The sequence below is a fragment of the Equus asinus genome, chromosome 8 (assembly GCF_041296235.1).
Source record: "Equus asinus isolate D_3611 breed Donkey chromosome 8, EquAss-T2T_v2, whole genome shotgun sequence".
NCBI classification, from domain to species: Eukaryota; Metazoa; Chordata; class Mammalia; order Perissodactyla; family Equidae; genus Equus; species Equus asinus.
The window spans coordinates 33,944,636-33,960,885 of record NC_091797.1 but is presented as its reverse complement, the minus strand read 5'-3'; the positions used below and the strand labels follow the sequence as shown (position 1 = coordinate 33,960,885).

Below are 16,250 nucleotides of genomic sequence, written 5' to 3'. Positions count from 1 at the left end.
TAATGCCAAGTGCCCCAAGAAAAAACATGCACATCCCTTAGGTGTTAATTCACAAACACAGGCGATGCATGAGCATTGGTGAAGGGCATTCAGACTACACTGAAACCTGCAACTTTGAAGTGATTAGAGTTTGTACAGTCTGCCTGAAATGTACTGTATTCATGACACTTTCTTATTTTCTGTATTCTTGATGTTGTGGCATTTGTGGATGTGATAACTGGGGAGAGTCTGCCCCTCCCAGGGCTAGCCAACTCTCAGAGACAGTCAAGGGCGTGCCCAGGAACATGCCTTTCCTTTGCACTAAGCAATCCAGAGCCCATATTCTGAACCACCTCTTCTATCAGATTCTCACACTCCAGGAGTCAATATTCCTCTGCCCTGATTACCTAGAGCCAGGTACCAGTCAGCTAGAGACCACCCCTACAACCCAGAGCCCACTAAAGACATTATTCAAACTAGTCAATTCTAAGATGTTTCCCCAGCCCCACCTTGCCCTTTTCAAGCAAAACATGGTAGGGGCTCTGAGCCATGCTTTCCTCTCCTTCTGCCTCTTGCCCACCTTGGTGCTTCCCCATGTGGCCCTGTGTGCTGCACCCTGCGCCTCCTCTCAGGAAATGTAAGAAACAGAAAACCTTCTTTCAATGGCATTAGCCTCTGCCACTGTGACTCAGTCACCTTTATAAATTAAGGGCCAGGTACAGCTCACACACAGTAACAAATAGTGCCTCCCTGTGCTTCCACTGTACTGAGGATATGTGGGGTCTCACACAGGCAAACCCAGGGCTATGGAATGAAGATCCTTTTAAAACACAAAAACCTGGAGTCACGGTTTGAAAAGTGAAAATTATGAGCTTTGTTTGGTTATTGCAGGGCTGTTTAGACACATTTACCTATGAAGGGTAAAATCACTACTTTTACAGATAAGCTCCTGATCACTCAGGGGTTATCAAGATTGTGCTACCCACTGTAGTTAATAAACAAAAAGGAAACTGGTCTCTATGGGAATCTCTACGTGGTGCCCCAGGCACAACTGCCCCAGCTTTAAAGAGGAAACCACTGTTTCTTCACCCACTTTCCCAAGGCCAGCTCACTCTCTGCAACATATTCTCTGGGGGTGAGTTTTCTTCTAGAAAAGTCCAGGGGGAGGGTTAAGGAGTAGGAGTCAGCTCAGGTAGATGGAATCCAGGAAGAGGAGCGGAGGAAAAGGGGTTGAGCCCAGCCTGGGGGTCTCTCCCTGGTTTCCTCAGACAGCCCTTGGACCACCAGGACTCAGGGGAGACGGTGTGACAAAGAGCCCTCGGTGCAGGAGGACGTTGCTGAGCGTGGCTCTCAGGGTCTCAGACCCCGAGGATGGTGTGTTGGTTGGGGACGCCAAGAATTGGGGAGTCCCCTTGATGTGGATTAAGGCTGCCCCAGGGAGAGAAGCCCAGGGCATCCTCACCTACATGCCGATCTATACGACCAGATTCGTGTCTAAAGTTATATGACCGCACAATAACCAGACCCCATCTGCACTGAAATCATTTAATGACTTTTTACCCTTCTCCACAGAGTTTCACTTCTCTCTCACAACTGTGTCTGGTCCCTCTTCCTGGACACACGTGATGCTGCCCAGGGTCTCAGTCCCACTGGTTTCCAGGGAAGTCCTTCAGCTTCACTGCGGTTCCTGGTTATAAAGTCCTCACCTACCAGCCCAACTCAGATTCTCCCCAGACCCTCACGGTCTGGGTCAGGCGACCCCAAACCTTCCTCTAGCTGTTCTCCAGTACCCTGGCCCTCAGGGAAACCTGGGCCGTGAGTGCGGTGTTGGGAAGACATGGCCAAATGGCCTCACAGGGGAAAGCGTGAGGGGACAGCCCGCAGGCTCCCCTCCCCACCCTTCCTGTTGAAGGCACATCTCCACCCTCCGAAGCAAGCCTCCCCACAACCTTGGCCCGGCCCCATTCTGACCTCTTCCCTGTCCCTCCTCACCCTCCTGCCCCCTCCTCTCACACACTTGGGTCTCCTGCCGCCTCTCTGTCTCACAAGCCCCTCGCCCCTTCCCCACTCCCAGCTCCATCAACCCCTGACATGGGGTCCCGGGAGTCGGACCGGGTCTCAACCCCTCCTTGACCCCATGCTCCTATTCCCTGACGTATTTCTACACCGCTGTGGCCCCGCCCGGCCCGGCCACGGGGATCCCGGGTTCATCGCCGTCGGCTACGTGGACTACACGCAGTTAGTGCGGTTCGACAGCGACGCCGCGAGTCCGAGGATGGAGCCGCGGGCGCCGTGGGTGGGGCAGGAGGAGCACCGGAAAATGCACATCTACAATGACACCGCGCAGAGCTTCCGTGGGAGTCTGAACACCCTGCGCGGCTACTACAACCAAAGCAAGGCTGGTGAGCGAGGGTCCCGGGGTCCAGGGCGCGACTTCCAACCCCCAGGGTCACCCGGAGGTACGCCATCAGGGCCCTCGATCCGGGAAGAGCCCGCGGAGATTCGCTTGGGTTTGGGGATTGTTTTCGAGTTTTGCTGAAAAGGCACTGACGTCACAGCCCATAGGTCTCTCGAGGGAGCAGGGCTAAGAGGACAAGGCTAACTGTGTGGGCGGGGCCAGAGTCTCACACCCTCCGGTGGCTTCGTGGATGCGCCCTGGGACGGGACAGGCGCCGCCTCCGCAATACAGTCAGTTCGCCTATGAGGGCGCTGTCTACCTCGCCCTGAACGAGGACCTGCCCTCCTGGACCGCGGCCAACTCGGCGGCTCAGATCTCCCATGCAAGTGGGAGGCGGCCGGTGAGGGAGAGGGCCTCAGGAACTACCTGGAGGTCACGTGCGTGGAGTGGCTCCTCACATACCTGGAGAACTGGAAAGAGACGCTGCAGCGCGCGGGTACGAGGGGCCGCGGATGCCTTCTTGATCTCCTCTTGGGCTGAAGGTAGTGTCTGCCTAGCAGTGGACGAAAATGGGATCTAAGCTAGAATACTGCCCCTCCCATGGGTGGGGAGAGTGAGGAATACACCCAGGTGTTCAGATTGGCTACCAGAGCCCGCCTAGCCCAGAGTGCCCACCTTCTCTGTAGACAATTAAAGGATGCAGTGTCTCTGGGGAGGGAGGAGGAAGCCGTCCCTGAAACAACTGATCGGTGGTTCTCTTTGACTCTGGCAGTAGTTCTGGGAAGCACGGGGGACCTTATCTCTCAGGTCTTGTCCTCTGTCCACACCCAATATAAGGTCTGACTCTAGTTTTTGTAGTCGTTTGTCCTCTACCCAGGTCATGACCTCAGTCACTTTTGTCCCTTTCAGAAACCTGCCCCCTACCCTAGGATGTCTCTGATTCTAGAAATTTCCAGAGAATAGAGATTATCCCAGATTCCTGTTTTCAGGCTGGTGTCTGGATTTTGTGCTCCCTTCCCCACCCCGACTGTCCTGTCCATTCTCAGGATGGTCACATAAGCGCTGCTTCAGTGACCCAAGACAGGTGAAAAGTTCCTGAATTTTTTGACACTTCTCCTCACACCCCCCAAAGACCCATGTGACTCACCACCCCATGTCTGACCATAAGGTCCTGGACTTCTACCCTGCAGAGATCACCTTGACCTGGCAGAGTGACGGGGAGGACCTGACCCAGGGCACAGAGCTTGTGGAGACCAGGCCTGCAGGGGACAGGACCTACCAGAAGTGGGCAGCTGAGGTGGTGCCTTCTGGAGAGGAGCACAGATACACGTGCCGTGTGCAGCATGAGGGGCTGCCTGAGCCCGTCCCCCTGAGATGGGGTAAGGAGGGAGCCGTGGGCTCAGAGCCTCTTCTCAGGGAAATCAGGAGCCCTTCTGGAGACTTTCAGCAGGGTCAGGGCTGAGGCCAAAGGGTCAGAGCCCTCGCTGTCCATTCTGTTCCCTTCCCTTCCCTCAGCGCCACCTCCATAGTCCGTCATCCCCATCGTGGGCATCACTGCTGGCCTGATTCTCCTTGTGGTCACTGGAGCTGTGAACTGAAGGAAGAAGCGTTCAGGTAGGGAAGGGGTGGGGTGGGTATTCTTGTCCCACTGGAGGGTTTGAGGCCCAGGCAAAAGTTTGTCCTGCCTCCTTAATGGGAAATCCCATTCACAGCCACATGTGCTTTCCTGGTCTGGGCTCCTATGTGCTAACACTTACTCTTTAGTAAAGCACATGTGAAAATGAAGCACAAATTTATCACTTTGATGCATCTGGTCATGGGGACGTGATTCCCAGGAGTACAGGTCAGAGGTGAGGGTCACTGTTGAGTACAAACCTCCAGGAGGGCAGTTGGTCCAGTCCCCACACATGTACTGTCCTCATGTTTCCTAATCCTGCCCTAAGTCCATAGTCACAGTTCTGGAAATTTCCCTGGAGTCCATGACTAGGAGGTTCCTTTAGAAACTCTTCTCTGTTTTTTCACAGGATATTTTCTTCCCACAGGTAGAAATGGAGGGAACCACACTCAGGCTGCAAGTATTTATGGAGTGGTGGGGGATGATCCCTGAGACCCTTGGAATAGTGTAGATGGGAGCCCATGGCGGGAGCTCCCCCACCCCACAGTTCCTCCTTTAGTCTCCTGTCCTGTAGACTCTGACCACGTCTGGTTTTGTTCTACTGCAGGCGACAGTGCCCAGGGCTCTGATGTGTCTCTCACTGCAGGTGAGATGCTAGAGGCCTGAAGAGGGAGAGAGGTTGGGGCAGAAGGAGCAGAACTGGGTTATGGGGAGTTTTTGAGACATTTTGAGCATGCAATGGGCTGTTCAGAATGTCACCGCTTACAGCGACTGACGTGAATTTGTTCATAATTATTTCTTCCATAGTGTGAGACAGCTGCCTTGTTGGGAACTGAGTGATGCAAGATTTGTTCATGTCCCATCTCCCATTGTGACTTCAAGAACCTCTGATTTGTCTTTCTGCAAAGGGCATCTGAATGTTTCTGCAATTCTCTTAGCATAATGTGAGGCTGTGGGGTGACTGGTCTTCCCCATGACCCCTCCCCACACTGACCTGTTCTTTGCCTGATTGGCTTTCTTGTTCCAGCAGGCGGAGCTGGGCTATTTCCATCCCTGTCTTAACTTCTTGATGCACTGAGCTGCAACTTCTTCCTTACTGAAAATAAGAATCTGGATATCAATATTTGTATTTAAATTCTTCCTGTGAGTAATTGATGGGTTAGTCAAAGGAAAAGATTTCTAAAATTTGAGAGAAGGAATAAATGGAAGCACTGAGAACCTTCCAGGATCTGCATGTTTGCTGTGCTGAGTCTGTTGCAGGTGGGGACAGGAGAAAGCTCTGAGCAGCAGAGTATAGATAGGACCTTTGCCCAGTCGGTGCCCAGTGTGTCATGGGCTTTCATGTGGTCAGTCCTCAGCTGGGTCATCTTCACTGTTCCTTTGTCCTTGTCCATTCAGTAGAAACTTGTGCCACCAGGCCATGTGATCACAGGGACTGGGACATCACCCCTGGCTTGTCTCCAGGACCCTGGGCATTGAGGGCTCAGCCCCCATCTTTTGGTTGTTTATTGGCTATTTCTTTGTTTCTATAGAGGATTATGTCTGTTCTTGTTGATCCTGCCTCCCCTTCATTCATTGGGTGCTGAGCCTGTAAACTGGTTCAAGTCTGGGAATGGATTGAGGGGCCATGACTCTATTTTTGATTCAATTAGACTTCTGTTCACTGGACCTAAAATCGTCTGCTTCTACATATCAATGAAGGATTTAGTTGGCTTCCTATATTTCAGTTCTAGGAACACCATGATCAACTAGGCAACACCATAGGTCTCCTTAGGTCAGACTGTTCTGATTGCTGCTTTGACTCTGCTGTCCATTCTGATAACTACACTCTCCTTACGTTTGGCAGTTGAGTGTGCCAACGGGCCCCTGCAACACTAGGATCCAATTACTTGGATCGCATTTATGTTTCCCATTTCAGTGGCTGCAGTTATCAGTGTAAGGCCTGGTCTAAAGAGAAGAGAGATCCCAGGACTCTTTAAGGATGCTAGGGCTCCCCTTGCAAAATTATTTCTCACTATTTGCTATGAAAGCTGTGTCATCCAGACCTCCCCAGGGTGAGTGGGTAGGTCTTAAAAGACGGATCCACTCTAACATTCCAATCTCCCTAAGTCTTTGAATCCTTCCTCTACAGTAAACCAAGGCAGGTCCAATATTTCTAGCTCACTCACTGGGAGCCAAGTTTTGGTCCACGTTTCAGCCAACCAACCAAAGAAAGTATTAGAGTCCTTTCTGACTGGAGCGGCAACATCAAGTGCAGAATCTGGGCTAAGTGGGCTCATAACAGAAAATTTAGCCTCATTCAACTTTATCTTCTTCCACCATTGTCCTACGCCCTTAATATCCATTCCCACACATGTTCCCCAGATTTTTATCCGTATAAATTGGGAAAATCTCTAACTGATATATGTGCATCAACGTTAAAAATAATGATCCTGAATGCATTACAATCAGAAATTTCCATAAAGTTATTTCTTTTTGGATGAAAAGACATTTTTCTGAAAGTGTAACCTGCTTAACTATTTAGCTTCGTTCTAATTAAAAATATCACACAGGTTTAGGAACTCAACAAATCAGTTAAGAGACAATGTAATAGATAATCTAAGAGAAATATGAACAATGCTTTTGTACATGGGTTTCAGAAAAGAGGACATTTACATGGCCAATAAATTCATGAAAAATGGCTCAACATTTTTAATCAGAGGGGAAATTCAAATGACACAATGATGTGGTATCACTGTACACCTCCCAGAATGGCTAAAATGAAAAAGTCAGAGAAAGTCAATTGTTGGCAAGAATTTGGACTAATTCTATCTCTTAGATATTGCTAGTGGGAGAGTAAATTGATTCAAATACTTAAAAAACTTCTTTGGTGGTACCTACTAAAGCCAAACATTAGCTCACCCTAAGACCCAGCATTTCCACTCCTAGGTATATACCCAGGAGACCTGTACACGTATGTGTGCAAAATACATGAAAAAACTATCCATAGCAGCACAATTTGTAAAATCTGAATATAACACAAATGCCCATGAACAGTAGAGGACGGGAAGTATGGTCTAGTCATATAATGGAACACCGTATAAACATGACGGTGAATAAACTAAACACACACAGCAATGAGGATGAGGCCCCATGACATATTGTTGGGTGAGAGAGCCAGAACAGAGGGACATCCACTGTACAATTCCATTCTATCAAAAACTGACCCAACTCATCTATAGTATTAAAAATCAAGAGATGATTCCTTTGGGGCCGAGGGTTAGTGTATGACTGAATAGGATTCAAGAGGGTTTCCTGGAATGCTGGAAATGTTTCTTGATGTGGTTGTTGCTTATCCCAATGTTTATTTTGTGAAAATCCACTGCACACTTATGATTTGTCCACCTGTCTCTATGGGTGTGGCCCTTCATAAAAATATACTTTTCTGGATTTTTTTTTAAGATTTTATTTCTCCTTTTTCTCCCCAAAGCCTTCCAGTACATAGTTGGGTCCTTCTAGTTGTGGCATGTGGGATGCTCCTCAGCATGGCTTGATGAGTGGTGCAATGTCCACACCCAAGATTTGAACCGGCGAAATCCTGGGCCGCCGCAGTGGAGCGTGCGAACATAACCACTCTGCCACCGGGCCGGCCCCTGACTTTTCTGGATTTTTGAAACAATTTTTTCTAAGCTGACATTGACTTCTTACTGAAAGCCCTTAGAAATGCTAAATTGAAAAATCACTGCAATTTTAAAAAGTCCAAGGGAATACGTGCCTCTGATTCAGATATAAACAGGAGAATCTAAAGCAAAAGTAGTAAGCCTAGGAGCTGACACCTGAACAGCTTTGAGAATGGTTATCAAGTCAGGAACTGGGTATCAAAACCCAAACAGGCCCCTGGGAGGTGGAGAGTGTGAAAGATTCCCGTAAGCAGTGCATGAAGGAGTCATGGACAGTGGCTAATGTGTTGGTTGGCTGGTTAGGAACTTGAGAAAAATAAAGGTGGAAAATTGAGAGATGGAGGAGAAATGTTTTCACAGACCTCTTGCCTAGGGCTGGGTGGGTGAAGCCATTGATGTGCATGTGGTACAGCAGAGGGTATCCAGGTGGTAGGGGCTGCTTGTAATCGAGCAGGGGAGATGACTTGATGGAGAGTGTCACTCAGCCTCTCCCCAACACGACAGGGCTTGCTCAGGGAGTCAGGTGCAAAGTGGCCGTGACGACTGGGATGGAGACTGCAGGTGCACAGTACTGTGGCTCTCCACTTACCAAGGCTGATCAGGCATCTGCCACTGCTGATCGCCTAGCCTGCTGATACCACATGTTTCTTTCAAAAGAGAAATAAAGAGGCCGGCCCCGTGGCCGAGTGGTTAAGTTTGCGTGCTCTTCTTTGGCAGCCAAGGTTTCGCCAGTTCAGATCCTGGGCGCAGACATAGCACCCCTCATCAGGCCATGCTGAGGTGGCATCAACCAGAGGCACTCACAACTATAATACTCAACTATGTACTGGGAGGCTTTGGGGAGAAGAAGGGAAAAAAAATAAAGATTGGCAACAGATGTTGCCAATCTTTAAAAGGTGCCAATCTTTAAAAAAAGAAAAACAGAAATAAAATATTCAAAATTAAGCAGAAAACAGAGTTGTCTGAGATAGATGTGTCGTTGCAGATATAGGGGAGAGTTCAACAGTCTTAAACCTGTGAAGAAATTTACGGCACTGGAACAGACTTTCTGCAAGTAGAGAAGTTAAAGCAGTTGTAAAAGTTCTGCTTCACTTCAGACATATCCAGAATGTTTTGCAGGTAAATTCTACCAAACCTTTAAGGCGGCTTCCTGATCTTATATCAAATATTCAAGAAAATGGAGAAATAATAGGAAAGTGAAACACCTGATTTGATTAGACATGAGTAACATTGATCCTAAAACCAGTTAGGGAACAATAAGGAAAAAAACACTATAGGAAAATCACCTTTAAGAATTCAGATGAAAAAATCGTGAGAAAAAAGGTGGACTGTATACAGAGATACACTTTACAGCAATTAAATCCCTTGACCAAGTTCGTATACCAAGAATGCAGTGGCATTTAAACTTTAAACCTTTCAATGCAACTCACCAATTAATTCAAGAATAAACAAAGACAAGGGATGATCATAGCTTAGAAGATGTAGAAAGTAATACAGATGAAATTCAACACTCCATCTGACTCACACTTCTTCTTCAGTGTCTTCCACCTTTAAGAACCCATGTGATTAGATTAACTATCCCTCCCAAATCAGGATCATCTCTTCATTCCAAGTTCCATGCCTTTAGTAACATCTGCAAAGTCTCTTTTGCTATATAAAGTAACATATTCACAGGTTCTAGAAATTAGGCTTTGGACATATTTGTGGGGCCATTATTCTGCCTACCACATTATATATGGTGATTGAATGAACAGGTTTATATTAGTCTACTTAAAGTCCCAGAAGGTGAAAAGGGAGTAAATGGAGGCAGGTATTCTGTAAAGAGATTATGGCTAAGGATTAAGCAGATATATAGAGAATAATAAGAACAAAAAGAGACCCACATTGATTCATATTTCACTGGAACATCATACGGTAAAGACATACGATGATCCCAAAAGAAAGAGCAGACCATCTAAAAGGAAATGGAACCATGGGCCCTCTAGGACCAGTTCAAACTTATCCCCTCTTATCAACAGAAGTTTTTTCAGGGGCAAGCCAAAAATTTGCAGGTTACCTAGCCAGAGCATGCACAGAGGAGAAAATCTTGACCAGAAAAGATCTGAGAACTAAAGATTCTCCTCACCCCACAGAACCAAAGAACCAGGACATGACCAGAACTTGAAAGTCTGACTCTCATCAGAAGTGAGGCATCACTTGTGTAGGAAGATCAGGTGTTCAAGCCCCCTCCACGCTTTACCATAAATGTTTAAAGCCCACCAGTCGAAAGCTGCCCCTGCAGCATTTCCGTGTACTGGCCTGTCCTCCCTGACCTCTTAAGTTTCACCCCAAACCCTGAATCAGGTAGACAGATTTGAGAGAGTTTGTCGCCTGTCTCCTTTCATGCCAACCTTGCAATAAAGCTTTTTCCTTTTAGAAGCTGATGCCATAACAATTGGCTTTTTGGGAGAATCAGGCAAGAGAACCACATGTTTGTGTGGTAACAGGAACAACTACACTTAGAATACAAATAAATAAATTCTCCCAGCCAGGAACGGCAGCCAAAAGACAGTGAAATAACATCGCAGGAGCTTGAGGGAGAACCCACGTCACGCTAGGAATTTGGGGCTGGGAAATCTGTCTGGCATGTATAAGACTAAAAAAGACATTTTCATATCAATATAACTTCATTTATTAGCAAAATATCTACTCTAAATATATTCACAAGGTCATACAGACATGTAAGAGAGAAAGTAAGCAGAAAAATTAATTGCTAATGATAGGTATAGGTAAATTAATACTGTCTATATAAATATTGATAATGAGAAGTTCAAAGCACAGATATAAGATAATTAAAACACTTAACGTGTTGTTAGAGTTTCTTTCCATGTCTTCCCACTTCCATCTAGGCTGTGTCATCTCTGAGGGCTGAGAGCTTGATTCTTTTTATTCAGACTCCACTCCTTATACATAGTACCCAGAATAAAGTAAGCATTTAACACATATTTACCAAATTAATGAGTTCCCTGGAAGTTAGAAGACCAGAATGTGTGATGCATAAGTACAACTGAAAAGAGGCTGAAGGGAGTGACATCAGAGAATATGGTGGCATAGGGAACTTTAAGGGCCTTGTCCCCACACAGAACAATGAAAAAACTAGCAAAAATTGTCAGAATCAACTTCATCAGTACTTTGGAATATCATTTAGAGTTTTTATAGCTACCCAGAAAATGCTAAAAATAGAAAAAGGCAACAGAAACTCAGTAGGAGAGCTCTGTCGTATCTTCACTTAGCCTTGGCCCATATCTTGCTCCTCACCTCACCTGTGATCTTGAAAATGGCAGCCTGTGCCTCTAGTGTGGGTTCTTTTTTTTTTTTTTGAGAAAAATTAGCCCTGAGCTAACTACTGCCAATCCTTCTCTTTTTGCTGAGGTAAACTGGCCCTGAGCTAACACCCATGCCCATCTTCCTCTACTTTATACATGGGATGCCTGCCACAGCATGGCTTTTGCCAAGCATTGCCGTGTCTGCACCCAGGATCTCAACCTACAAACCCTGGGCTGCCGAGAAGCAGAACATGCGCACTTAACTGCTGCACCACCAGGCCGGCCCCTTCTGTGGGTTCTTGATGCCAGAGGAGTCAGAGTGGACCTTGTTCTTAAAGAATTTGATGATTTTCTGTTATGATCTGCAGGATGAAGGTAAACAGCTTGTCTTTAATTGCCCTCACTCAGAACTCTCTCAGGGCAGAGAAGGAGCTAAGGAAAAGGGCATCTCACAAAAATATGTAAATGCCAGTGAGCCAGCAGCTGTCACCTGGAGCAAAAGACATCAGTTGAGGCACATAATAGACATGCAGAAAAGCCTGGGAGGAAAAGCTGGAGAGTGAAGTGTTTTGGGCAATAGGGGCTGTGAAAACTTCCCACAAGTTCCCAGGAATCTAGAAGGCCATGCAAATGCCCAGGTAGGGGCACGTGATCAGAAAAGACTTGAGGAGGCCATGAGATCATATCACTGGCTGCTCTTCAGTCTCCACACGAGCAGGAAGGGAAGGCAAAGGCAGAGTTGTAAACTGCCCATATGACTGTAGAAGGCATGCCCCAACACACACACACACAAACACACACACACAAACTCAGATCCCAGCTCCAAAGACTGGAAAATGTTTTGTTTGCTTTTTACTTTTGGGCTCCAGACATTTGAGGAAATCTCTGTCAAATCACTAGCTGGCCACTAAGCTAACAGATCTAAGACTTGAGTGACCACAGATAACAAAGACTACAGTCTAGACAGAAATAGCTAAGACAGTTCACTAAAGAAACAGCTACAACCCACAACAAGTAACAACAAATAGCACCAGAGTAGGGGGAAATCTGATTTTCAGAGTAATCACATTATAACATTCTAAATGTGTAGTTTTCAGCAAAAATTATGAGGCATTAAAGGAAACCAGAAAGTATGGCCCATTCACTGGGAATAAATAAATTGACAGAAACTGTTCCTGAGGAAGCCCAGACGTTGGCCTTACTAGAGAAAGAATTTAAATCAACTGATATGGATCAAGCTGCTCCAGGGAGAGAAGCCCAAGGCATTCTGGATTACATGTGATCTATATCACCGACCCGGAAGTATAAACATCCTGACCTGATTCATATCTAAAGTTACATGACCACACGGTAACCACACTCCACCTGCACTGATACCATTTTAACGACGTTTTTACATGATCTTTCCTTTGTCTGGTAAAAATGAACTCACATACCTATGCATTATAAATTGAACCCTGCCATCAGCACACTGCAGCTCTTCACTGCCCATGGGTCCTGTCCTCATGCCGTTCTCTGAATAAAAGAGCTCTACTACCAGACCTTGAGAGTCCATGAAATCTTTCTTTCAACTCCTCAGTTCACCAAGCGTACATCACAACTATCTTAAATACGCTCAAAGAGCTAAAGGAAACCAGGGACGAGGAATTGAAGGAAGCCAGAAGAATTATGATTCACCAAACAGAGATGATCAATAAAGAGATAGAAACATTTTCTTTTTTTTAGGACGATTAGCCCTGAGCTAACGTCCACTGCCAATCCTCCTCTTTTATGCTGAGGAAGACTGGCCCTGAGCTAACATCCGTGCCCATCTTCTTCTGCTTAATATGTGGGACGCCTACCACAGCATGGCGTGCCAAGTCGTGCCATGTCTGCCCCCAGGATCTGAACCGGCAAATCCGGGCTGCCGAAGCGGAATGTGCAAACTTAACCGCTGCGCCTCCAGCCCGGCCCCAGAGATAGAAATTTTTTAAAGGAACCAAATAGAAATACTTTAGCTAAAATGTGTAATAAGTGAAATGAAAACTTTACCAGAGAGGTTCAACAGCAGATTTGAATGTGCAAAAATAGAGTCATCAAACTTGAAGGTAGGACAATTGAAATTATGCAGAAAGAAAAAAGAATGAATAAAAATGAAGAGAGCCGCAGAGATTGCAGTATACCATCCAGCATACCAAGATACATGTTGGGAGCCCCCGTGCAAGAGGAGAGAGAAACATCAAAGGAGTATTTGAAGAAATAATGGTCAAAGCCCTCCCAAATTGAATGGAATTCATGAATCTACGCATTCAATAAGCTCATCAAACTCCAGCAGCATAAAGCTAAAGAAATCCACACAGAGACTTATTCTAATCAAACTGTCAAATCCAAACACAAATAAACAATCTTGAAATCAGCAAAAGAGAAGTACGTAGGAACACATAAGGGATCCTCAATACGATTAACAGTCGAGTTATCTGGAGAAACTATGTAGTCCAGAAGGCAGTGTGATGACAAATCTAAAGACTGAAAAAAACTGTCAACCAAAACTTCTATATCTGTGTTGAGGCAAATAATCCATAGCCAACCTATAAATCAGAATTGGGGTGAGTTTATCATGAGCCAGAGTGAGGATTCTAACCCGGGAAGGCCTTAGAAGGAGAAGTATATGGTCCAGTACAGTCTTATATGTTTTTAGAACAAAGGACATACATTAAACACACCTAGGATACATTTTCATCCAAATTTCAGAGGTACTCAGTTGCAAAGAGGTATTGAGTTGTCCGAGAAGGGATTAATCCACGTTATCAACAGGGCATTACCAGTAGGCTGTAAGAGAGGAGGTATGCATTCTTATCTTAAGAGAGTGCATTCTTGACATAAGGATAAGCAGATGTACAATGTATGTTTGATAGGACATAAGTCAGGCTTTTTATTTTAAGCCTAATCAGTTTTGAACTTGAGTAGCTACCTCACATACCTCAATATGTGAAAATCTCTTGTTATCTGTCACAAGTATCTTTTAGAAATAAGGGAGAAATTAAGACATTCCCAGATGAACAAAAGCTGAGGGAGTTCATCGCTAGTAGGTTTGACCTACAAATAATGCTAACAGAGGCCCTTTAGGCTGAAGTAAAAGGGCATCAGAAAGTAACTTCAAGCTTGATAAAGAAATAGAGAACACTGGGAAAGATGACTAAATGGCTAAATGTAAAAGCCAGTATTGTTGTTTTATCTGTTTGTTTGTAATTCCTCTTTTTCTCCCTCTATGATTTAAAAGACAACTGCAAATGCAGATGTCCGAGAGCTGATGAATGACTAAGGGAAAAGGGGATATCCATACAATGGAATATTATTTGTCCATAAAAAAGAATGAAATACTCATACATGCTATAACATGAATGGACCTTGAGAACAATATGATGAGTGAAAGAAGCCAGACACAAAAGGCTACATATTATACAATTCCCTTTATACGAAATATCCAGAAGAGGCCAACGCATAGAGACAGAAAGCAGATTAGTGGTTTCCATGGGCTGGGGGTAGAGGGGAATAGGGGGTGACTGCTTGAGGCTAAGCAACTTCCTTCTTGGGTGATGAAACTGCTCTGGAACTAGATAGAGGTGATGGTTGAACAATATTGCGTATGCCCTAAGTGACACTGAATTGTGCACTTGAAAATGGTTAAAATGGAAGTTTTGTGTATTTTACATCAACTTTTTTAAAAGGCTGGGGAATATATTCCAAAAACTTTTGTATAGTAAATGCGAAGGTTTGCTTTAGATTCTGCTCATCTTTCTTCTCTCCTCAGGACTTCATTTCCCACTTAGAGCTCACTCTTGGTCTTCTGCCTGTAGAAAGCTGCCTTTCAGAACATCCTGTCAGATCGACAAGATCTAAACCCCTAAATGACTTCCTGCTTTGGATCCAAACTCTCAGATGCCAGTCTGAGGCTAATTTTCAGTGGGCGTTAGGAGAGTGTCCAATTAGTAGGATTCACCTCAGTTAAAATGATGGGTGTTAATGTTCGAGGTGTCCTGTGTACGTTAATGAAGAGAAGCCTACTCACAAATCAATACACAGTGGTATGTGCAGCTGGAATCCTCAGCAGAGGAACTAAAGATGGCTGTAGGAACACCAGGCACCCCGCTGCTAGCTGAACGACTCACTCATCTGCCACCCACAACTGAAGAAAGACTGGAACTCTTACCTTGGCCCGTCCTTCAGCTGTGTTCCACTGGGTGTGGACAGACTGTGAGTGTGAAAGATCCTGGGATCTCAGTTGCTCTTCCTGCTTTTGAGAAGCTTCTGCCCATATGACTGATGCCCATGTGAGCTGTGCAGGTCCTGAGTGTCCTTTAATTCTCAAGACCAACATTTTCTATGATCCAAGGCTTAGGTTCTCAGGGTCTCTGATTCTGAAGCTTAGAAAGGGAAGAATCCATCCAACTCCTTCAGGTGTGATGGGATAAAAAATATACATACATGTACACACGTGTAGAAATAGATACATACATTTATATATATATACGACAAACAGTCACCTATAAATTGATGCTATTCTTAATATCGCCTTTATTGCTCAGCTCTTTAACCATCTCTTTAACCACAGGATGGATGGTGGATTGTGGAGGAAGAGTTCCTTCCTTCTTCTGAGGAGCCATCTGTAGGGATTTCCGCCCTGTGAAGTCCAAAGCAGAGATTTGTGTCAGGTTGAGGTAGGAAGGAGATCTGGACTTCTTTTCCTTATCACTTTACTTCAAATGTTTTCTTTTGAAAGTTCAAATATGTTTTTTATATTAGAAAATAAAAACCTGTTCAATCATAGAACACTTTGAAATGCAGAGAAGAAATATAGAAATATGGTTTGTCCTCAGAAAATCACTGTTAAGTGTTGCATTGTTGAAACTTCATAGACTCCAGTGTGAAAGGTGCTGTCTGGACTTGCTATTTGTAGCGGTCCTGATTTTCATTCTGTGGTTTTATATGTGTTACATATATGAAATATACATATATAATATAGTAGTAATAAAATAGTATGGTATGTACTATTATGTAAATATAATTTGTATATTATCTAAATTATAATTTATACTTACATAACTTATAAATTATCATTTATGTGTTATATAAATAATAGTATATAAAATAAAATTAGATGTGTGTGTGTTTGTTCATTTTACAAAGTTGCATTCACATGTTATGGGTTATTCTGAATGTTACTTTATGAAATGAAATTTGTTGTTATACAACAAATATTTTTCCGTGTTATAAACTCTGCATAAATTTTGCACCTCTTTTACAAGCTTCATACC

The 16,250-nt window shown here is 44.8% G+C and overlaps 1 protein-coding gene and 2 long non-coding RNA genes across 15 annotated transcripts in view; 1 reads left to right on the top strand and 2 right to left on the bottom strand.

Annotated features, from left to right (window-relative positions):
* The window catches only part of LOC139045865 (uncharacterized), a 23,676-nt gene extending 20,707 nt beyond the window's left edge, over positions 1 to 2,969 (bottom strand). The window contains exon 1 of the long non-coding RNA XR_011505103.1: positions 2,840 to 2,969. This is a non-coding gene — a long non-coding RNA (uncharacterized lncRNA). The remainder of the gene's footprint in view (positions 1 to 2,839) is intronic.
* Positions 624 to 16,250, top strand: LOC123288257 (class I histocompatibility antigen, Gogo-B*0201 alpha chain-like). 11 transcript variants are annotated; one of them, XM_070515311.1, is made up of 9 exons: positions 1,997 to 2,381; positions 2,538 to 2,919; positions 3,568 to 3,756; positions 3,893 to 3,991; positions 4,420 to 4,638; positions 4,800 to 4,936; positions 5,023 to 5,135; positions 8,637 to 8,770; positions 14,747 to 16,244. In XM_070515311.1, the coding sequence occupies exons 2-4, from the start codon at positions 2,628 to 2,630 to the stop codon at positions 3,904 to 3,906; spliced, it is 495 nt and encodes a 164-aa protein (XP_070371412.1). In that variant the 5' UTR covers positions 1,997 to 2,381; positions 2,538 to 2,627; the 3' UTR covers positions 3,907 to 3,991; positions 4,420 to 4,638; positions 4,800 to 4,936; positions 5,023 to 5,135; positions 8,637 to 8,770; positions 14,747 to 16,244. The 11 variants fall into 11 exon arrangements, 10 of the variants coding, with proteins under 10 accessions (XP_070371405.1, XP_070371406.1, XP_070371412.1 ...); XM_070515307.1 differs by having other exon boundaries at positions 1,997 to 2,919; positions 4,420 to 4,452; positions 4,600 to 4,638; positions 4,810 to 4,936; XR_011505098.1 differs by having other exon boundaries at positions 624 to 2,873; positions 14,747 to 16,250.
* Positions 15,480 to 16,250, bottom strand: part of LOC139045864 (uncharacterized) — a 98,942-nt gene continuing 98,171 nt past the window's right edge. For 2 of the 3 annotated variants that reach the window (XR_011505100.1, XR_011505101.1), the window contains one exon: positions 15,504 to 15,616. This is a non-coding gene — a long non-coding RNA (uncharacterized lncRNA). Of the gene's footprint in view, positions 15,617 to 16,250 lie in introns of all 3 variants that reach the window. The other variant, XR_011505102.1, reaches the window with a different exon arrangement.

Excerpts from the sequence above, each read along its gene's own strand:
- LOC123288257 (XM_070515304.1), top strand. The coding sequence starts at position 2,628 with ATGCGCCCTGGGACGGGACAGGCGCCGCCTCCGCAATACAGTCAGTTC. Across the intron at positions 2,920-3,567 it reads GATCTCCTCTTGGGCTGAAG|AGATCACCTTGACCTGGCAG; the intron begins GTAGTGTCTGCC and ends TCTACCCTGCAG.